Genomic DNA, 23,286 nt, shown 5'->3' on the forward strand with positions numbered 1-23,286 from the left:
TTTTATTTTATTATTGTATTGACCATTGTTCTATTGATGTATTGTTCTACTCTTTACTTCTGCAGGTACAATATATATATATATATATATATATATATATATATATATATATATATATATATATATATAGACAGCAACCCTAATTTAGCAAGAGGGTATTCCAGACCAGAGGCCCATTGGATAGCACAAAAGTACCTCAAGTGATCCATATGTTGCACAAAACATTAGTAGTAGTATTGGACTTATTTGAACATGGCTAATCACATGACAGCACATTTTTGTTACACAGCCAGGCTGAATAACTACAGGGTGATGGGGACAATAGTCAAGGGGTAGGCCCATAGGGGAGGGGCTGGAATAAAGCCGTTGCTACAACTAACACAAAAATGTGTGACTTGGTTGTGGCTTCCCTGGCTCCCATGCAGGGCAACAGCACAGTAATGAATAGAGTCCTCCCCCTGTATATAAACAGTGATTGGCAGCAGAGAACAGTAGACAAAGGACATCTCTGCAACTGTTCCCAGGCACCACCATGGCAGGCACCCTGAGGAGACTGGCCAACAGTGAGAAGTGCAGGGTCCTGCAGGATAAACTGGATGACTGGTACAAAGACTATCATGTGAGTAAGCTGGACTCTGCAAACTCTTATCTCCCCCCAGCTTTTGTAGTGTGTATATATACATATATTTATATATTTATATATGTGCAGAGTTGCAGTTATTGCAGCAGACTTGCAAACTGACTTAACCATCTATTATATATATATATTGTGGTTCACTTTTAAATTAACTTTTAGTTTGTTATAGAATAGCTAATCCGGAGCAACTTTTTAACTGGCCTTCATTTTTTCTTTAGTTTTTGAATTATTTGCTTTCTTCTCTTTCCAGCTTTTAAATGGGGGCCACTGACCCCATCTAAAAAAACAATTGTGTGTAAAGGCCCCCATACACGGGCCGATAAAAGATGCCGACAGACCGAATCGGCAGCTTATTGGCCTGTGTGTGGGTCCATCCGACTAGCGTCCCTGATCGATATCTGTCCGAAAGTCGGGAAGATGCTGATCAGGCAGGGTAAAAAAATCCTGTCAGATCAAGGCCGTATCTGTGCGTTTGTGCGGTCCCGCGATTCAACCACCCGTATCGGATGCATTATGATCCAATTGTTGGGCCCTAGGGCCCACGATCGGACCAGCCCGATATCGCCCACTTCAATGTGGGCATAATGGGGAGAGATCACCATCATAAGGCTGCACACTTATTGTTACTGCTACTTTTTATTACTCAGGCCTCTCCTATTCAAATTCCAGTCTCTTATTCAAACAAGTTCATGGTTACTAGGGTGATTTGGACCCTAGAAACCAGACTGCTGAAATTGCAAACTGGAGAGCTGCGGAATAAAACAGCTAAATAAGGAAAAAAACCACAATGGCAAATTGTTTTAGAATATCACTATCTACATCATACTAAAAGATAATAACACGATAATAAAAAGGCGAACAACCCGTTTAAGCTATGATCTGAATCTGAATAAGGGCCAATGTTCCCAGAATCATTATGTATTTTTTTTTATAGATTTTGAATGATTTTCCTTATTATTCTTCTACTAATGGGGGTGGGGGGGGTCACTCAAATAACTGATTCCAGTACCAACAAAATCTAACAAAATAACTGCCTTTTGCACAAATCCTGCATGTAGAGAGACATGATGTCTGGTGAGCTCTAATACATCTTCTAGGCAAAAGGAGCCCTCCTATAAGATATAACCCCTTTAATATGCAACTCATAATAAGCTTTTTAGCAACACACTGCATATTTCTACAGCAGTAATGCATATATGCATGTGCAGTTTTACTGATATAACCCTCTTTGTGCAGGTACAGCCAAGAGTAGGGTTAATCGATGACTGCATTATACACGGGTACACTTGTGTTTGTGTTACACCTTGCCTTGTCCTGTATAGAAAAAACTGCAGGAAAGTGTAGTAACTAATGACGCTTCTTACCATGGTGATGGTATGCTTCATTCAGAGCAGAACAGTGCTTGTATCTGATGTTGCAACACTATAAGGATATTAGACACTGTCACTGCTCAGATACATAGAGACAACAGGGCTGTGCTTTGAGGCTGATAAATGATACTGGGAATGATTATTTTCCATTTACACCTATAAATTCTCCATTTCTTTAGAACATAGAGTATTTGGAATAATACTATGGGGCCCACTTTTTTCCCAATAATCTTAAAAAAAATGTGGGTTTCCTATATTTCTAAAAAGCTCTAAAAATTTAAGATTTGTTCCGTGAAAAAAACCTTTAATACCAAACTTTGGGAGCTGCACTGATCTTAATGGACTGCTTTAAATTAATTTGGACTTCTGACCTTAAAGGAATTATGTCATGATTTTTATGGTGTAGTTTTTATTAAGTTACACTGTTTACACTACAAATAATTAAATATACACAATATAAAATGACATCTGTATTTTTTTTTGTTGTAATATTGGTGTATAGACAGCCATATCAGGTCATTTTGCCTGGTCATGTGCTTTCAGAAAGAGCCAGCACTTTAGGATGGAACTGCTTTCTGGATGTGTCGCAGTGGGACCTGGATTTTACTATTGAGTGCTGTTCTTAGATCTACCAGGCAGCTGTTATCTTGCTGTGCAGCAGTAAAGAGTGACTGAAGTTTATCAGAGCACAAGTCACATGACTGGGGGCAGCTGGGAAACTGACATTATGTCTAGCCCCATGTTAGATTTAAAAATTAAATATAAAAAAATCTGTTTGCTCTTTTGAGAAATGGTATTCAGTGCAAAATTCTGCTGGTGCAGCTCTATTAACTGACGTGTTTTTTTTTTAAAAAAAATTTCCCATGACAGTATACTTTAATATAAATGAATAAGCCTCTACATGTTGGGGAAAAAACACTTTTGTTGTACAATACATTTGGCAGACTGAAAAAATAAGTATTATTATGCAATTTTTCTGGGACTTGCTCTAATTACTGTGAATAAAAATGAACAAGACCATACAATCATATTATACAAGTGCATTTTGCCCACATTTGCAAAAGCAACAACCAATAACTGATACAACTGATATCAATGGCCCTGTCCAAAAGAGCTTACAATCTAAAAGATTGTAGGATCCACTGTTTGACAAGGTGGGCCTTGTCCTTGCTTTTTGCTTGCTGAGCCCATATTTATTCATTGTTCACAGGCAACAGTGTGCGCCTCCCAGTGCATGTTGGGTAATGTTGTTTTTGTTTAACAATTTGCCAACTGCCAAGTTTAATGTAAGACTATAATTCATAGTATGCAATGGGACTGAGTTATATAGAAGTCATGAATTACCAGATTTTGGGTTCTGTACCCCAGTCTCCCATCCTATTCTTGCATTTTCCAGTGACTTTCCTCAATTTTAGACAATTTTAGACAATTTTGGGGCAAAAACTGTTCGCCACCAAAATGTCTAGAGGAGGGGGGGCGTGGCTTGGCGCCGAGAGTAATGGCCGCATGTTAAGAGGGCTCTGCTAGCCTGCCGTCGGTTGTGGCCTGAAAAGCACGGTATAATATGGGGAAAACCGGTAAAACTAGAGCGGAGAAGGAGCAGACGCCAATGCGGAGACAAACCTCTGCACAACAGGATCTGGCCCCGCTGTTTGTGAAGAAAAAGCCGGACCGCGCGGCTTCCAAAATGGCGCCGATGGCGGCGGCCAGAGAAGCGTACGCGGAGGCAGAGAGAGATACCTCAGAACCGGAGAGCGATGCGGATGAGGATTCAAAATGTCTAGAGGTTGACCTGTTTTACCAATATTTTATGGGGCCCCTGTACCTCCTGAACCCCCCTCTGTAGTTACGCCCCTGATGAAGGGCACATTTGTCACATTTTGCTTCATGAAAAAATTAGCAAAAGGCGAAAATTTGAAAAAGGCGTATTTTAACATATATTTATTTTTTAGACTTTTTTTCACTGCACATATTGTGTTATTTGTGGGCTACTTAAAGTGCCTCTTGTCTAGTTTTGGGCTGTTTTTGTAGCTGACTTTGGCTGGCTTTGAAAATTAGACCTGGCAAGACTGGTGTAATTGTACTTTTCAATGTTGATACACAGAGATGTGGAAGAGAGCAGATTTGCTTCTCTCAGCCTGCAGAAAAAAACAAACTGAGAGCAGTGGAGCCAACACTATGTGCCCTCGCCCTTAAACACATCACAAAACAGTTATTTTATGCACAGTAATTTTTTTCCCATCTTAGGCAAGACATGTAACTGTACAGATAAATGCAGGCCTTGAATCAGCCCCTCTGCTCGCATCACTCCTCTCAGGTAGTTTAACATTATAGTGTGGTGTAATGCTAGGGCCACACTGGGCCAAAATCAGCCAGCTGAAATCTGCAGGCCAATTACAGCTCCTACCAGTGACAGTAGCCTTCTCTTCCTTTCCCATCCAGAATACTCTGATATGAACACACTCGGCTGATTTTGCCGAAGAAGCACAAGAATTTGCATTTCGCTCCAAAACCAGGCAAATGTGTTTACCACAAAGTCTACACTATGGGGCAGATTTACTGAAGGGCGAAGTGGCCGTTGCTAGCGAAAATTCACCAGAAATCCCATCCTCAGGGAGATCGCCAATTTACTAACAGGAGACAATTCGCTAGAAAAAGAGATTGTCGTGCAGTTTCACTCCATATCGCCAGGCAAATTTTCGCTCATGCAAACCATTACTCTGCAAAAAGTGCCAATTTTACAGAACGTTAGCTGTTTTCGCCAGAGTTTTCCTTCTCCAGCTTAGACCTGGTGATCAGATGATGCTACAGCCTCCTCAATCTTATGTCGGTGACATCATATCCTGTATGCTCAAAAGTCATAAAAATTATTAAAAAAAAACCTGGCTTTTTTTTTCATATTTTAAAGCGGGATTGTCTTTAAAAGTTGTAACTATTAAAAAACATAATTTTTTTTTTACTATTTGAGGGGCATGACACATTTGTTTTAGGGTGAGCTCATGTCTTGGACATTAGAGGATCTCTTTTGTCTTTATTTTGCTTCCTTGATAATTTTTAAAAATAAGTGGCCACTTATGTACCCGCCCTATTCAAATTGAACTAAGCGAAAGAGTACTAATGAAGTTTCGCTAGGCAGAAACTAGCGCTAGCGAAAGTTTGTAATCAAATGCCCACGCTAACGAATAAACACTAGCGAAACTTTGCCATTGTTCGGCTGCCGAGATGTAACTTCACATTTTAGTGAATTAGCATAGTGGTAGCAAATTTGCACCTGGCAAAGTGGCGCAAAGCGTGGCCCAATGTGTGGCCCAATGGTTCCGGATGCGAAAGGAAGAGGAGAATACTGGCCACAGTAGGGACTGAAATCAGCCTGCATATTTCAGCAGCCTGATTTAGGCCCCCTTGTGGCCCTAGCCTAAGGCTTGCAGCTTCACTTTGTTTTACCTGTCCTAAAAAAGTATTTTTTACTAATAGTTGTTTACATAATTACTTAGCAACAGCATCCATACAGTAGATCATGGCTTGATCATGTTGGGTGAGTCTGTTTGGTTGCCATGGGAAGTATTGTTGGCCAGCATGGTAAAAGCCACAACTTCTACGTTTTGTAAACACAGATAATAACACCAGTTTCCAATTAAGTGGGTAATCCATCCTCAAAGGAACGATTATCTGTGCAGGGGACTGTTGCCCAGAAATGCATTGCATGGGTTAGTTCTATTTTAAAGGGGTGAAATTGCAAAATGGAGAGCTGCTGAATAAAAAGCTAAATAACTCAAAAACCACAAATAATAAAAAACTAAAATAAATTGCAAATTTTCTCAGAATATTGCTCTCTACATCTTACTTGAAAATTAATTTAATGGTGAATGACCCCTTTAAAGGGATTAGTGAGTGCTGGCATAAAAACAAAAATAACATTTTGCCTAATTAAAGAAAATATAATTCAAAACAACTTTCCAGTATACAATAATTACTCATTTCAATATTCTAATGTTATTTGTAAATGTATTGGTATTGAAAGCAACACCTGCCTTTCCCTCCTTGTGTCCTCTGTGCTCATTGCTGGTGGTTCTGATCATTAAACAATGCAGCAGCATTTAGCTATCCAAGATTCCAGTTCCCAAAGTGGCTTGCAGAACTAGCAGTACAGAGTTTGGTTTTATACCCCCTGCCACCTCCTGAACCGCCCAAATGAAACTGCCAAAAACAGCCTTGCACATCTTACCTGATCTATATCAGCTCAGCTATCACTCAAAGTGAACGCATTCTATTTCTGATTTGAGAAAACAAATTATGGTTTGATGGTTTACATACTCTCTCTGACAGATCAATTCCTGCGACAGTAACTTGAATGTGTGCTGCGAGCTTCTCGAGTTGAATTCCAAAATTCAGGGACAACTTTTTCAAATTCTCAGCGTTACAGCCCGGGAAGGTAAGTGGTATTTGTCTACAATCCAAAATAATAACCCACAACAACAAAAACACTGGATGAAAAATAACTCAGTCCTTATATAAAATAAATAATATAAAATATATATTAATAAATGCACATCCTCTAACAGTGCCCATGCCCTAATTGCTAGGCTACATACACTATCTAAAGGTGGATATACATGGGCCAATAAAAGCTGGCAGGCTTCCCCGACAGGCTTCCTCAATCGATATCTGTCCGAGAGTCCGTCAGATGTCGATAGGGGTAAAAATCCCGCCGGATCGTGCAATCCATCCGCCCGTATTCCTTACATTATAATCTGATCGTTGGGCCCTAGGGCCCAAGATCAAATTCTAGGGCCCACGATCAAATCAGCCCGATATCGCCCACCTTATGATGGGCATATCAGGGAGAGATCTGCTTGTTTGGCAAAATCTGCTGGATAATTAGTGATGACCCCTAAGATTAGCTTCTCAACAGCAGCTCAGAGCCCACTGAGCATGTGAGTGTCACAGACACTTTCCAAGATGGTGACCCCTGTGACAAGTGTTAAGTCCTAGATCATTGCTGCTATTGACAAGCTGAAACTTTCGGCTGGTGCAATAAGTTCAGTATATAAAATATGGCATTTTTAACCATATTTATTTTTAGGGTTTAGTTCTAGATCTGTGGGAAGTGTCCTATAGTGGGTGTAAGTTGTTTTAATTGCTGCTAGAAGTAGTGCCATGAATATCTTATATATAATAAAATATCTTTTCTTTTCTAGGCGGTCAGTATGCAGGTGTGGAAACTCTCAAGTGCCGTTTCTTGCCTTGGTTGGGAACCTGCTTTTCTACATCTTCTTCAGGATCATTTTCTGAGAACAGTTTTGGTATTTTAAATGTATGTAAAAAATGAAATGTCTTTTTTTTTTAAAAAATGGAACGAATAATGTGAGAATAGGCTTGGGCACAACATGTTAAAGGGAAAGCAAGTTTTAATTCATTATGCTAAAATTTTAATTATTATGCAGCAAGTACCTCTCAGATGCTTTTGTCTCCTAAATATGTAGGTTAAAGGGCCACTATACTTTCTCTTATGTTCTGTAAAGATTTACTAGCCAGAGGGGGTGTGGTTTAGCAGCCCAAGGAGTGGCACAGAAAATGATAGTAAGGCTACCAATACCCTGTTTGTGCAGGAGGATGTCTGAAGGAAAGTGGATCGGCAGATGAAAAATGCTGTATGTGCCAGAATCCTAATTCATAATGAATTGAAAAGGGTAATGATGGGAGATATTTGCAGGATTTGGGGATTGCATGCATTGATGATTGATGGCTTTGCCTATTTCCTTGGATTTATTAGGGGTCTTGGGTGATTGTATTAGAAAAGATCCATTTGAACTACTATAAGCATTTTAATTTCAAAAAATTACATTCCAGGAATCAATGGACAGAAAATTATCTCCAAGCCATGAAAGAGAATTGAATGGCGTAGAATCCAAGCTGTCTTCTACAAGAATTGAACTAAACTCTGTCAGACAAGAGTAAGTACATTATGGCAGCACTTTGTCACAACGTTTTTCCTTGACAGTGACAATGCAAATATTCGATCGAACGGTTCCGACCTGAAAATTCAAATTCGTATTCGTTTCGTTCGAATCTAGTTTTTCTCGGAAAAAAAAAACTCTGATGTCCGGAAGGCTATTAACATCTCCAGATGGCTCAATGGACCTCTGCCACTGACTTGTACATGAAATCGGCAGGTTTTAGGTGGCGAATATTCGAATTAGTCGAGATGTGATAAATCTCACATTCGAATGTACATTCGAATAGGGGGATTAAAATTGGTATGTGTGAATTTTGACACCCAAAAATTCCAATCCAAATTCGAATTTACTATTCTGCCCCTTGGTGTAGGACAATAGTTCCAAGTTTGCCACTTAAATTTATATGTCAGTTTCTATTACAAACTGACATATAAAAAAATAAAAAAATGATAAATTTTGTCATTGAACATTTTTATTATATCTTACTTATGGTTTTCTTTCTAACCCCAGATTATTAGAAACACAAATGGATCTAGAAGACACAAAAAACAAATCTGCAAACACTTTATTGGCAACTGAGGACGAGATTCTACAGCTCAGAGCAGAGTAAGGAAACTAACACCTGTGTTACTGCATATTTAATCCTGTGTTCTATCCTGCAAGAGCTGGCACTTTTCCAACTATCTCTACCACCTCTTGCCAGTAATCATGCAGTATAGACTAAGGGCTCTTACTGACAGCAGCGTAACTAGAGGGGGGCGGGCCCTGGTGCGGGACGTGCAGCCGGGCCCCGCCCCCCTCCTTACACCCGGAAACGGCTGCATTTACAGCCGAATTTACCTAAAAACACAGTGGTGCGCGAGCTGCCAGGGGGCGATGAGGGGGTGCGGGCCCTGGCCCAATCGCACCCCCTGCTCCCCCAGTAGTTACGCCACTGCTTACTGATGAGTGGTTGAAGCTGCGCTCCCCTGCGTTCCGTTTTTCTGCATTCAGCCGCAGGGGAGCGCAGTACAATGGGGCTGTACTCACACAGGCGCGTGTAGGCGCCGAACGCAGGAAAAATGCAGCATGTTGCGTCTCAACCTGCGTTCGTCGCCTACACGCGTCTGTGTGAGTACAGACCCATTGAAAAAAGCTTAATGCGTCTATTCCTGCGCTCCCCTGCAGCTGAAAGCAGAAAAACGGAACCCTGGGGAGCGCAGCTTCAACCGCTCGTCAGTAAGAGCCCTAAAAGTAAGGCATTGGCATGATAGTGCTTTATGCTGGCGTCTTAGATACTGTGTTTTCCAACTTGAAAGGTGATAATGTGCTTGTCCTAATATGGATTATATATATTTTTTAATGTCTTTATTTGCACCAAAAAGAAACAAATTTGAATGTAACATGCCATTACAGTCCTAAGTCGGGTATATATACAGTCATATGAAAAAGTTTGGGAACCCCTCTCAGCCTGCATAATAATTGACTCCACTTTTAACAAGAAAGATAATAGTGGCATGTCTTTCATTTCCCATAAACATCTGAGTACTGGGCTGTTTTCTGAACAAAGATTTCTAGTGAAGCAGTATTCAGTTGTATGGAATTAAATCAAATGTGAAAAACTGGCTGTGCAAAAATTTGGCTACCCTTGTAATTTTGCTAATTTGAATGCAACTGCTCAATACTGATACTGGCAAAACCAAATTGGTTGGATTAGCTCGTTAATCCTTGAACTTCATAGGCAGGTGTGTCCAAAGATGAGAAAAAGTATTTAAGGTGGCCAATTGCAAGTTGTGCTTCTGTTTGACTCTCCTCTGAAGAGTGACAGCATGGGATCCTCAAAGCAATTCTCAAAGATCTGAAAACAAAGATTGTTCAGTATCATGGTTTCGGGGAAGGCTACAAAAAGCTATCTCACAAGTTTAAAATGTCAGTTTCAACTGTAAGGAATGTAATCAGGAAATGGAAGGCCACAGGCACAGTTGGTGTAAAACCCAGGTCTGGCAGGCTAAGAAAAATACAGGAGCGGCATATGCGGAGGATTGTGGTTACAGACAACCCAAAGATCACCTCCAAAGACCAGCAAGAACATCTTGCTGCAGATGGTGTATCTGTACATCGTTCTACAATTTAGGGCAATTTGTACAAAGAACATCTGTATGGCAGGGTGATGAGAAAGAAGCCCCTTCTGCACTCACGTCAAAAACAGTCACTTGTTGTATTGAAAAGCTCATTTAGACAATCCACAGCCATTTTGGAACAAAGTGCTTTGGACTGATGAGACAAAAATTTAGTTATTTGGTCATGACAAAAAGCGCTTTGTATGGCGGAAGAAGAACACTGGATTCCAAGAAAAACACCCGCTACCTACTGTCAAATTTGGTGGAGGTTCCATCATGCTGTGGGGCTGTGTCTCTAGTTCAGGGACTGGGGCCCTTGTTAAAGTCGAGGGTCAGATGAATTAAACCCAATATCAACAAATTCTTCAGGATAATGTTCAAGCATCAGTCACAAAGTTGAAGTTACACAGGGGTTGGATATTCCAACAAGACAATGTCCCTAAACACACTTCGAAATCTACAAAGCCATTTATGCAGAGGGAGAAGTACAATATTCTGGAATGGCCGTCACAGTCCCCCGACTTGAATATCATCGGAAATCTATGGGATGGATATACAGGCGTCAGATTCAGACCATTCGCTTGTTTCCATAACTCAGGATGAGTGAAGAGTTTTATTTAACAAAGAGTAACTCTAAAATGTCAATTGTTAAAGGTTTTTTAGTTACATCTTTTCACAAGGGAAGGGCAGTAGGGCATCTCAGCTTTTGGTGCAAGACCAAGTCAAGAATGTGCCTTACTTAAAGGGATACTGTCATGGGAAAAAAAATTGTTTTTCAAAATGAATCAGTTAATAGTGCTGCTCCAGCAGAATTCTGCACTGAAATCCATTTTTTCAAAAGAGCAAACAGATTTTTCTATAATCAATTTTGAAATCTGACATGGAGCTAGACATATTGTCAATTTCCCAGCTGCCCCAAGTCATGTGACCTGTGCTCTGATAAACTTCAATCACTCTTTACTGCTGTACTGCAAGTTGGAGTGATATCACCCCTTCCGTTTTACCCCCCAGCAGCCAAACAAAAGAACAATGGGAAGGTAACCAGATAACAGCTTCCTAACACAAGATAACAGCTGCCTGGTAGATCTAAGAACAATACTCAATAGTAAAAACCCATGTCTCACTGAGACTCCTTCAGTTACATTGAGAAGGAAAAACAGCAGCCTGCCAGAAAGCATTTCTCTCCTAAAGTGCAGACACAAGTCACATGACCAGGGGCAGCTGGGAAATTGACAAAATGTCTAGCCCCATGTCAGATTTCAAAATTGAATATAAAAAAATCAGTTTGCTCTTTTGAGAAATGGATTTCAGTGCAGAATTCTGCTGGAGAAGCACTATTAACTGATGTGTTTTGAAAAAAAACATGTTTTCCGATGACAAGATACCTTTAATGTTGGTTAATGGGACCTGTTATCCAGAAAATTAGGGATCTGGGCTTTTTCTGTAATTTGGATCTTTATATCTTAAGTCTACTAGAAAATCATATAAACATTACATAAACCCAATAGGCTGTAAGGTTGTACAAGGTACTCTTTTATTACAACAGAGAAAAAATATCTTTTTTTAAAATTCTGATTATTTGGATAAAATTGAGTTTGTGGGAGATGGCCTTACCATAATTCATGACTTTCTAGTTAATGGGATTCCGAATAACAGATTGCATTCCTCTACAGGGGAATTGTGTAAGGCATTCAGTTTTGTGTTGTCTCTCTGCACCTACTTTGGGAAATGTGTCTGTCTTTCTTGTTACATGCATTACTTGTTCATTTGGTTATGTTATAAAACAATCCTTTTAGAAGATATCCTGATTGCAAATCTTTGTAGTCCATGAACACTTGGGCCATAAAAACTGACAATGGCCCAATAGCCTTTCAGGGCACCTCAGTGATCATGTCAGTTGGCCAACTAGTCAAAAACTAAATTGATAAACTTTAATTGTCAGTTTGGCCCTTCAGTCTGGTATTTCTGTTGGACATTGTAGGCCATATTGCCCACACAACACATTTTCAAAAGGTGAATCTCATTATAAGAGCTCATTTACTATAGGTATGGCTCATGTCCTTGATCATTAAGAGGCACAAATCCATTCCCTTTACATGAGCACTTGGTTCATACCCATAGCACATACTCGTGGCCTTGTATCTGTGTGAATGGAACGCAAGTACCGGATAAAATATTGCACATGTAAGCACTGGGCACTGCTGCAGGGGGACTACTGCATTGTTGCTGGCAGTTTCACACACTTTTTCCCTTGTATCCTTAGGAAATGAGGCCTATCATCTTTAGAAATATTGCGTTGAAACAGCTTAAAGCTTAGCATCCGATGTTCCCACTATTTCTTTCTTTGTGTCTTTGTGTGGACTTTTTAAACGGTTGTTGGTTCAAGAAAGTTCTGAATTATGTTTGTACATAAAAACATTTGTGTGCTGGTGTCATATCATAGAAAGAACATTGTCTACAGCCCCTAAATATACCCCCTATATCCACCTGCTGCTAGTGCTTTGGGCAGACTCCTTCCGGGTGTCGGCTTCCAGTGCATAACCCCTACCTACTGGGGCCCCTATAGAATATTTGGCATGGGGCTAAAGTGGTAGAGGTATAATAGTCAAGTATGAAGGTTGTTATTATACATTTCATAAGATTTTCATTTGACTCACAATTACCAAGCCCAATTTACCATCATTTTGAATAAGAATATCATAATAATAATGAAATTGAGTTAAAAATAAGCAAATTCATAAAATGGTACTACTCCCACTGATATATAGTTTAAGACATTATTTCATAAATCTTTTAAATTCAGTAATGTACAGGAAGAGACACATTTTGTATCATACAATTTGTACACTTTGGAGTCTATTTATTAAGCCTCGAATGTTTTGGACGAGTTTTTAAGGGGAAAAACGTGAATTTTTCAAGATTTATTATGCTCCAATGCTGCTAAAAATCCAAAATTACTCCAGCTAAAACCTAAGTCATGTAAAATGGAATGGCAGATGTCTCTTTTAAAATTAGAAGATGATGTTTGAGGGTTTTGACTCTGGTTTTCGTTTGAAAACATAAAAGATTTGAGTTTTTCAGGCAATAATTTGAAAAAGTCGCCCAATTTGAATTGCCGTACAATTTGCTGAGACTTTTCCTACGTGTACAATTTTCCTTTAGATTTTTTAGTAATTTAAGCCAGATCTTGGTTTGGAATTTTTATTTTTAATATTATGAGAAATTTGAGTTTTAATAAATACCCCCTTTGTGTTTCTATGAACAAGCAGGTGAGATAAATATACATTTAGAGATAAGGAATAAGACAGAGTACATTTTATACCTGCTTTCAGGCTGAGAGCTGCTAAAGAGAAGCTGGAGTTAAGATCTCTTGATTCCATGGAGGACTATGAACGACAAATACGCCTCTTGAAGGATGAGATCTCCATTTTGTCAGCTGAGACTGGAATCCTAAAAAGCAGGTGTGCTGGCACTTTTTTGTACAAATGTGTATTTCTACAAAGTAAATGTAATATTCATGAACCATAATTATTTATATACCCACGCCTGATGTTACCGATAGACAGTGGGGCAGGCATACTATCTAGATAAGCAACCAGCAGACATCTGAAGGAATGTTTTGCCACCTGAACCCAACCCATGCGTAAACCAGCAGGGCCTGCACATTACTATGGGGTACTATCCTAGACTAGTTAACACTGCATCACCATCTTCTTGTAGCAAAGGCTCAGATTAGATACAAAAAACAGCTTTTTGTATGATGTGAATTTTTCTTATTTTAGAGTTGCAAGAAGCCGATCTCCAAGCCCTATTCGACATTCCAGCAGAGCATCTAGTCCATTTATCAGGAGTGAGTCCCCTACCTCTGCCAAACTCACTAACGCCTCTCGCCAAGCCCACCTGATATCTAGATTTAATGATATATTTGCCAGCGATCGCCTGGATGCACAGACTATGCTTAGACGTTACATTGAGGATCTGGAGATGGTTCAGAGGATCATATTTATTGCCACAGTGGTACGGAGATGCATCTTAGTTTGCACATTTTATATTTTAAAGTGTGAAAGGTTATTTTATTTAGTACATCTAGATACTGTGTCTGTAAGAATCCAACCTGCTGTCCTACAATTATATTGCTTGAATACAACCGCTCTCCAGCAGATTTAACTTGAACAGAAATTTAAAAAATACAAAACATAAATCACAGTACTTTTAAACCATAATATAATTGCCTGAAAGCCAGCAAACCTGGGTTGTCAGTATCTGTGGCTACTGTGCTCTGGGCCACCATCAAAGATAACAGGGCCCTAAGGTGACGATACATTATAAGATCCACTTGTTTGGCGAACGATCGGATTACAGTGAAGAGAATGGGCTCCAATGGGTTGTTGGACCGCATCAACTGGCCAATAAAAATCAAACCTGCCGATCGATATCAGGCTGATTCTTGGCCTATTGATTGGGGGGGACCCGTCGGAAGCCCCCACACATGGACAGATTAGCTGCAGAATCGGTCTAAAGGACCTGCACGTGTATGGTAGAGTCCTCCCCCAAAATGGGTCCCCAGTTATTTACCCACTGCTCATCTGGGCCCATGGGTGAAGGGACCTGCCAGCAAGTAGAATGGGCACAAATAGAAATAAACATATAGCCACTCCCTTAATCTACTTCGCTCACACCGTTCTGCTAAATCCCCATCCAATCTAAGCATAAATTAAATTAGATGGCTCTTTACTTAGGCCAAGCCAGCAGATGAAACATTAGAGTAAATATCAATAAATTCATGTCTGTTGCATGTGTAGGCATAAGGCAGACCCTAACAACAAGACAATGCTTGTAGCCATAAAACTGTATAGACATGTAAATGGTGCTCTATTTGGTGCTCCTGTTGCTTATGGAGGAAATGTGTAACTCTAATTAACCGTATTCCAAATTAAATCTTTTTTTATTTTTTTTTTGCAAAAGACCAAGAAGATCACTTACAGAAAACATGAGCAACTTCAATAAACCTTTATGCAAATGGCACATATACAGCAACGTACAATGGTTTTGATGCTTTTTATTGTGCCGTGATCTGAACAAAATGCATCCAAATCATTGCAGGTTGCTGTTTATATGAGTGCCATTTGGATTATGGTTTATTGGAGTTACTCACATTTGCTGTAAGTGATTTTCTTGGTCTTTTGCACAAGAACAGATTACCTTTCTTGCATCCCTGTATACCTAATAATAGCAACATTTGGGCTGGTTATGAGCACATTTATGGTGAAAAAATAACTTGTTAGATTACAGCTGTTTTCACTTTGATTCATTTAGCCTGGTGTGTTTATTTGCACTTATTTTTCTGGGAGAAAGCTATTTTATCCTTTTAGCGCTGAAAGCATAAGCCCGATGTTTGTGACTGGAGATGCCTGTTCCTGCTGCTAGGCTTTATTTCCAAGGTGGACTATGTGAATGCCAAAACAGCAAGGAACTTGTACAAATGATATTTGTGTGTTTTTGCAGGAATCTTTTCATGCTGCCAAGATGGCCTTTAGGCAGTTTAGACTCCGAGTACGCAAATCCCTATCTCCTTCTCACATGGGACCTGAATCACTGGAAGATGCCATCATTGACTACATTGTCCGCAACTTAGATCTGTATGATGTCCAGTCTAGTGTCAATGTAAGTTTCTATACCATTGTTGTGGTACAGGTATAGGATCCATTATTCGGAATCCCATTATCCAGAAAGCTCTGAATTATGTAAAAGCCGTCTCCCATAGGCTCCATTTTATCCAAATAATGCAAATGTTTAAAAATTATTTCCTTTTTCTCTGTAATAATAAAACTGTAGATTGTACTTGATCCAAACTAAGATATAATTAATCCTTATGAGAAGCAAAACCAGCCTATTGGGTTTATTTAATGTTTTTCTAGTAGAGTTAAGTTATGAAGATCCAAATTACAGAAAGATCCGTTATCCGGAAAACCCCAGCATTCTTGATAACAGGTCCCATACCTGTACATTAGAAGCATCCAAACACTCAAGAGGGTTATTTATTAAAGTCTGTTTTTTTCTGATTGTACTTTTAAAGGGGAAAAAACATACTATTTTCGTGGAAAAGATACCTCAAATTTTTCATGATTTATTAAACCCAGATGGTGTTAAAAGTCCAAATTAAAAAGTACTCCAACTCAGACCTGCAGAATTCATGCGCTGGGTTTCTGCAAAAGGCACGGTATATGGGCGTGAAATCCGAAAAAATCTCAGTATTCGAGCATCAAATCTGAAAAAATTTAGGTATTTGGCATTGAAATAAAAAAAGTTGCAGCATTCAGATTTTTATCAAGATTTTATTGTTTTCTTGGGAAAATGTATTGATAAATAGGGGGGAAATCTGTGTGGATTTGGTCGGAGTAGTTTTCAGAATATTGTGAGAACTACAAATAATGCCATGCCACAATGAGTGTCCCCAGTTTTGATAAAGGAACTGAGGAATTGTTCTTGGATTTATTGAGGAATAATGTTTGAATAATATATCACCCAGTCATGGGATTACTATTGTTTTATTGTTTGCTGAAACAGTATAGGGCCTTTCCGAAACTGTTGCTACAGAGTAGGAATCACAAATTATCAAATTTTAATACTTAGAAGCAGTGGTTTTCCTCCCTGTTACTGTGTTGTAAAATATGTACAGTGCTGCATATACAAACTATGCTTTACAGTTTTACATATGTGTGTTATCCATAATCACAGTATCACGTGTGCTGAATTCTTTCACTCTTTCCACTGTTTTAGGAGGTTATCAGTGCCATGAACGTCAATCCTAAAATCTCCTTTCCTCCTGATGTGGACTTTATTCTGATCAGTGGATTCATCCGAGAGATGTGCCGAGTTGCTTTTTCCATGCAGACCCTGGATCCACCGCTGGACATAGCATTTACAGTTGATGGAGAACTCTTTACTGAGAGCAAGTAAGAATCCCTTAATAAACAATGATCAGTAAATGGGTTAACATAGTATTTTATATTAGTTGTTAATATTAGTTCTAGTCACTAGATGCTATTACGTAGTAGAGACTCCCCTTAAGAAGGTTCTAGAGCAGGTTCTCTACTCAGGGCCGGGCCAGGCGCCCCCCCCCCGACGTAATGAAGGGGAGAGGAGGGAGAGGAGAAAGACAGAGGAGAGAGCAATGGAGGGGAGGGAGGGGTGAGCGACGGAGAGGAGAGGAGGGAGGGAGGGGAGAACAACAGAGGGGAGAGTGACAGGAGGAAGGGGAGAGCGACAGAGGGTAGGGTGACAGGAGGGAGAGCGACGGCGGGGAGGGTGACAGAAGGGAGGAGAATGACGGAGGGGTGGGTGACAGAGGGAAGGAAGGTGAGTAAGACTGAGGAGTGCGAACATGGACTAGGGGTAGGAAGAAAACAACTTTAGAGGTAACTGCCCAGCAGCCCCCTATAAATGTACCCTAGGCAGCTGCCTCTTCTGTTTACCCCTAGTTCCAGCCCTGTCTCCACTGTTTTACTCAGGAGGGTATTTCCCTAGCTAGTCTATATAAGGGGAAGATCAATGGGTCAGTTGCTATTTGAGTGGATGATGCCAGGTCCTGCATATGACCTTTCTGCCATTGGCTACTTCCTATATTCATACCTCCCAGGGGTCCAGTATTTCTAGTGAATGTGCCAAACTGTATGCCAAAAGGAAGGAGAAGTTTTATGTTTCTGGGAGAATAAATAGGTATTTATTGCCCAACTCTCTAGGTACCGCCGTACATATGATTCTGAGCACACAGCCCCACTGGTCTATTATCATGTATGGCCTGCCTTAATGGAAAATGATGATGTCATTGTTAAAGGAGAGGCAGTAACAAAAAGAGGAGCTCTGGTAAGATGATATGATTATAATTATCCTTGAATCAATCTGTTGGCATTGTATTATAGTGGTTATTATAATAGTTATTTTTAATGGGAGCACTTCCACATTTGATATTGTATTTTCACCATGTCAGGAAACAATATCATGTACAAATAAATAAGAGTAAAATGGAGCTAATGTTTACTTTTTATGTTGCGTTATGTCCCTAACTCTCAAACATAATCAACTATTAAACAGGTGACCTGTAAATGCTAACTGCTGATTGGTGACTAGACCTGCACCATGCTTTACATACAGGGCCGGATTTCTAAAATGTGCGCCCCTACCAATTCTGTAGTTGCTCCTTTCCATATTAATTTAATACAATTGGATAGGAAAAATGTAACAACCCATTGCCTGGTGTAATTTTCATGTCCGTAGAGTTTTCATCATATTCATGGCTCTTGTGCATTATATATACACCAATATGCCAGCATTCATTCCAGGGAATTCATGCAAGGTGCAGGATCAAAATATCATATGTACAATATAGATGGGTCAGCACTCTGTCTACGTGAATGATTCAGAATTTATTATTCATGGTGAAACACATCACAGTCCAAAATGTTGTATTACTATTTTTTTTCTTTGCAGTGGAGCTCAGTAAGAAGCAGAAGCAGAAGCGCTAGCCCTCTCCGATCTCGCTCAGCAAGCCCAGGCCGCAACTTGGTATGTGACCTTGAACCAGCAGCAGAATTGTCTGTTCCACATATTGTTTTGATTGATTCTATTAGCAATTGATACTAAACTATACCATGTGTTCATGGCACCTAATACCATTCTTTTTGAACATGTATACAACTGCAGAGTATCACCTACTGGTAAAACATGTGACCCTGGTTCCATATATACAGTATATTTCATAAGTGATTGTCAATTGATTCACATGTAAAAGCCAATCACAAGAGGGGCCCCAAATGCAATGCTAGAAGACTTATGGGCACATAATTCTTTATGTGTCTCCCCCTGCATACCTCTCATCCCTCATGCCTCAGCACTGTATTCATGGGGGTTGGGGCAGATCTTTACACTACATTATGGGGCACAAAGACCTGTGTCTGGGGTGCAAAGTGCAAACATGCAAACAAAATAGTGGTTTGCATTGCTTTTTGCACCTTGCCCTGCACTACATAATCGCTCATGCCTAGGTTCATGGATATTAGAGGGGAACAGACTGAGAAACCAGTAGTGATTAGGTCTGAGAGGCAGAGAGCAACAAAAGGGAGTCCCTGACCAGATTTAACCCAGTGACCTATGGGTGCAGTTATATGACTGATAATTACTTCTTGGGAAAAGGTTCTGAAAAATGGCAAGGGTTTCTGAAGAGCTGCAAACACTTTGTACTTGGTCTGCCCAGCCACTATGATATCTCTGATCATTTTACTCTTCTATTTCACAGACATCTAGAAGCCGCAGTCCTTCCCCCAGAAGAAGTGGCACCCCAAGTAAGTGACAGCCTTAGCTTAGCTTTGTTCTTTTATCTGTCTCACTTATTAATGCACTACAATAATGATATTTACAGGGTGTAACAAACACAAGGACCAGCTCCATTTGCTGCATTCCTTTATTTACATGCATTCACACAGAAAACACCAGCCATTTAAACACCATGAGGCAGATTTACTAAAGGGTGAAGTGACAACAATTCGCCAGCGTTACCACTTTCAGGCATCTCGCCGATTTACTAATGGGGGCAAATGGAACTTCACTAGAGAAAGAGACGCTAGCACTCATTCACACTCTATCGCCAGGCGAATTTTCACTGTGGCGAATGGACGTTATTCCGCAAGTTCACTAAGATGCGGATTTTACTAAACGTTACCTCGTTCACCAGACTTGCCTTCGCCAGCTCAGACCTGGCGAAGTGCATTGGAGTGTATAGATCTTCCTCATTCTTCTGCTGCTTACATCATATTTTTAGTGGAAAAAATTTCTAAGTCCGAAAAAACGCTGGCGTCTTTTCCTTTTTTTCAGAGATATAGCCTGCAAAAGTCCTTAAATTTTATTTTGGGTAACCAGTTACCTCCATACACTTTCTAACATATGGAACATAAACTATACAGTGGGCACATGTGTAGGACATTATAACAACTCTGTTTTCTTTATTAAGGTTCCCTGGACTTGTGTTTTGTAATGTATTTGCTGCAACATATACGTCCATTCAACTTTATAATTTCCCACCTTATGCAAATTAGCCTGAGCGAAGACCTCTAACGAAGTTGCGGCATAATTGAACGCTAGTACATCTTCTTTTTGATTGCCGAAGTAACGCTAGCGAAATTTCTCCAGCGTTCGGCCTGGACGCAACTTCGCATTTTAGCACATTTTCGTCTGGCGAAGTGTTGCGGTGGCTGCAAAGCCGTTGCTGGTGAATTTTCACCGCTTAGTAAATTAACCCCCATGACATGCTGCCCAGAGTGCAGGGAAATCTATTAACAGTGCCACAAAAGTCATGGTTACAAAAGACAACATACATCAATTTAAATGAAAAATTCTAGCAATTTTTTGTATACAACTAGCCATATATGCTCAGATTTGGTCTGGCAGTTTGGCCGTTTTCAAGCATACTGCACAACTATTTGGGCATATAAGACAAGCCTGCTTTCCATTTGACTGACTCCTAAATATTTCTCTCTATAGGATTCTAACAATCTGCTACCATGTGTCAAATCATTTCATCAGGGACCCTTCTGCAACAGTGGTGCTTTTTTATTTCCCAGTACCTCAGACCTACAGTACAATAATGTGAATGGATATTCGAAGACTAGTGTGCGTATGCAGTGCGTCAAAGGAGGAAAATAGGAAATAAACTTCCTACTGTGTTTGAAATAGTGTTTGTAATACAATAGTCAAATGCTGCAGATAACTAAAGCTATCAGTATTTCCAGAGTACGCGAATGCTCATACTTTTACTTACGGCTATGTCAATTAAATGATCAAATGAATTCTGAAAAATATGATAAATTTGGATAACTCTAATATTCTATATTTCACATATGAAGTTTTGTTACTTAAAGCGGGTGTTCACCTTTAAATAAAGTTTTAGTACGATGTAGAGAATGAAATTCTGAGACAATTTGCAATTAGTTTTCATTTCTTATTATTTGTGGTTTTTGAGTTATTAAGCTTTTTATTCAGCAGCTCTCCAGTTTGCGATTTCAGCAGTCTAGTTGCTGAGGTTTAAATTACCCTAGCAACCATGCATTGATTTGAATAAGAGACTGGAATATGAATAGGAGAGGTCTGAATATAAAATAAGCAAAAAAAAAATACGAATTTGTAGCCTTTTTCTTAGATGGGGTCATATGAAAGCTGAAAAGAGTCAGAAGGAAGCAAAACAATTCAAAAACTATACAAAAGAAAAATTAAGGCCTATTGAAAATATACTAAAAGTTAACTTAAAGGTGGCCCACCCCTTTAATACAATCATTCTGGAATTGTCTTCAAGCAAGGTCTATCAGAAAGAGAGTTACCTACAAAATATGTTTTATAGGTTTTCATACTTCTAGGGCTCAAGCCCCTTTAGTTAAAGCAATATTATATTGAAAACATAATAAAGTTACTTTACAAACTTCCAGGAGTTGCAGTACAAATCAGTATATAAGCCTTGGACTGGGCAAATCAATACACAGCTTTCCGGGGGGGGGGGTCAAACCCACAGTTTACATTTTGGTTCTCTTTAGGAACTTTATCAAGGATCCTTACATCTCACTTAGTCCCAAATTGCTGTCTTTAGATCAGAGCAGGGAGGGGGTTGGGTTTGGCTCAGCTTCCCATGGTATTGACATTGACTCCTCATCATCCCCCTAGTCCCAGGCAATGTCGGCCTGGCCCACCGGGATAACAGGAAAACTCCCAGTGGGCCCAGGTGTCAGAGGGCCTCTTGCTTCAAACCATTTGGCCTATTTCATGGTCATTCCCTATTCCTTTAAGGGGCTTGATAATGGAAGAATAGAGTATAGTATGTAGCAATAAAAGACTAGGAGAATTAAGAGGTTGAGTGAGGAGAGAAGGAATAATAGTTTAGAAAGTGGGCCCACGGTCTAAGCTTTTCTGGTGGGCCCCTGACATCCCAGTCCGACACTGGTCCCAGGTGCCTGAATCAGTCACTGTGCTTGTTGTTAAAGTACAGAAATCCATCACCAAGTACTTTTATTAAAGGAATTCTGTCACAAGTTAATTGTGTGGCTCAAGAGGAATTCTGCACTGAAATCCATTTTTCAAAAGAGCAAGAGATTTTTTTATATTTAATTTTGAAATCTGAATGGAGCTAGAGGGGTTGTTAATTCCCCAGGTGCCCTTAGTCACATGACTTGTGCTCTGATAAACTCCATTTACTATTTATTGCTGCCCTGCAAGTTAAAGTGATATCACTCTAGAGGAATTCTGCACTGAAATCCATTTTTCAAAAGAGCAAGAGATTTTTTTTATATTTAATTTTGAAATCTGAATGGAGCTAGAGGGGTTGTTAATTCCCCAGGTGCCCTTAGTCACGTGACTTGTGCTCTGATAAACTTTATTTACTATTTACTGCTGTGCTGCAAGTTAAAGTGATATCACTCTACTCACTCCCCCCCCCCAGCAGCCTATCAACAGAACAATGGGAAGGTAACCAAATAACAGCTCCCTGGTAAATATGAGAATAGCACTCAATAGAGTATACAGAGAATACACTTGTTGGTTCCGAGATAACATTATATTGTAGAGTAAATAATTTGTAATGTAAACGGTGTATTTTATAAATAAAAACGACACCACACAAATCATAAACCCTAAACCCTAACAATGAATAGGGCTAAAAATGCCATATTTTATATACTGAACTTATTGCACCAGCCCAAAGTTTCAGCTTGTCAATAGCAGCAATGATCCAGGACTTCAAACTTGTCACAGGGGTCACCATCTTGGAAAGTGTCTGTGACACTCACATGCTCAGTGGGCTCTGAGCAGCTGTTGAGAAGCTAAGCTTAGGGGTCGTCACTAATTATCTAGCAGAAAACGAGGTTGGCCTGTAATATAAGCTGATGCTACAGGGCTGATTATTGAATTCTGATGCTAGTTGCACTGGTTTCTGTGCTGCAATGTAGTAATTATCTGTATTAAGTACTAATCAGCCTTATATTGTGACATTTCTATTCAATATGTGCTGTATATTGTGAGTGGGTCCCTAAGCCCAGGAAGTGAAAGCAGCACAGAGCATGTGCAGTGAAGAAGATGGGGAGCTACTGGGGCATCTTTGGAGACACAGATCTGTGGTTGATCTGTGGTTGCCTTGGACTGGTACAGAAGCACAAAACATAATGTACAACATTTCTAGCTACTTCTTT

At 39.7% G+C, this 23,286-nt stretch overlaps 1 protein-coding gene across 2 annotated transcripts; it reads left to right on the plus strand.

The window, feature by feature from the left end:
• Positions 1-410: 410 nt before the first annotated feature.
• spata18a.S (spermatogenesis associated 18a S homeolog) lies at positions 411-21,024 on the plus strand. 2 transcript variants are annotated; one of them, XM_018255110.2, is made up of 13 exons: positions 411-619; positions 6,334-6,439; positions 7,206-7,321; positions 7,858-7,961; positions 8,475-8,570; positions 13,396-13,524; positions 13,846-14,080; positions 15,569-15,727; positions 16,844-17,019; positions 17,806-17,929; positions 18,554-18,628; positions 19,359-19,404; positions 20,600-21,024. In XM_018255110.2, the coding sequence occupies exons 1-13, from the start codon at positions 533-535 to the stop codon at positions 20,605-20,607; spliced, it is 1,461 nt and encodes a 486-aa protein (XP_018110599.1). In that variant the 5' UTR covers positions 411-532; the 3' UTR covers positions 20,608-21,024. The 2 variants fall into 2 exon arrangements, with proteins under 2 accessions (XP_018110599.1, XP_041444058.1); XM_041588124.1 differs by lacking the exon at positions 8,475-8,570 and having other exon boundaries at positions 414-619.
• The last annotated feature ends 2,262 nt before the right edge of the window (positions 21,025-23,286 follow it).

The sequence above is a fragment of the Xenopus laevis genome, chromosome 3S (assembly GCF_017654675.1).
Source record: "Xenopus laevis strain J_2021 chromosome 3S, Xenopus_laevis_v10.1, whole genome shotgun sequence".
NCBI classification, from domain to species: Eukaryota; Metazoa; Chordata; class Amphibia; order Anura; family Pipidae; genus Xenopus; species Xenopus laevis.

Coding starts and splice junctions, on each gene's coding strand:
- spata18a.S (XM_018255110.2), top strand. CDS start 533: ATGGCAGGCACCCTGAGGAGACTGGCCAACAGTGAGAAGTGCAGGGTC. Junction 13,525..13,845: donor ACTGGAATCCTAAAAAGCAG/GTGTGCTGGCAC, acceptor TTCTTATTTTAG/AGTTGCAAGAAGCCGATCTC. Junction 17,020..17,805: donor GAACTCTTTACTGAGAGCAA/GTAAGAATCCCT, acceptor CCAACTCTCTAG/GTACCGCCGTACATATGATT.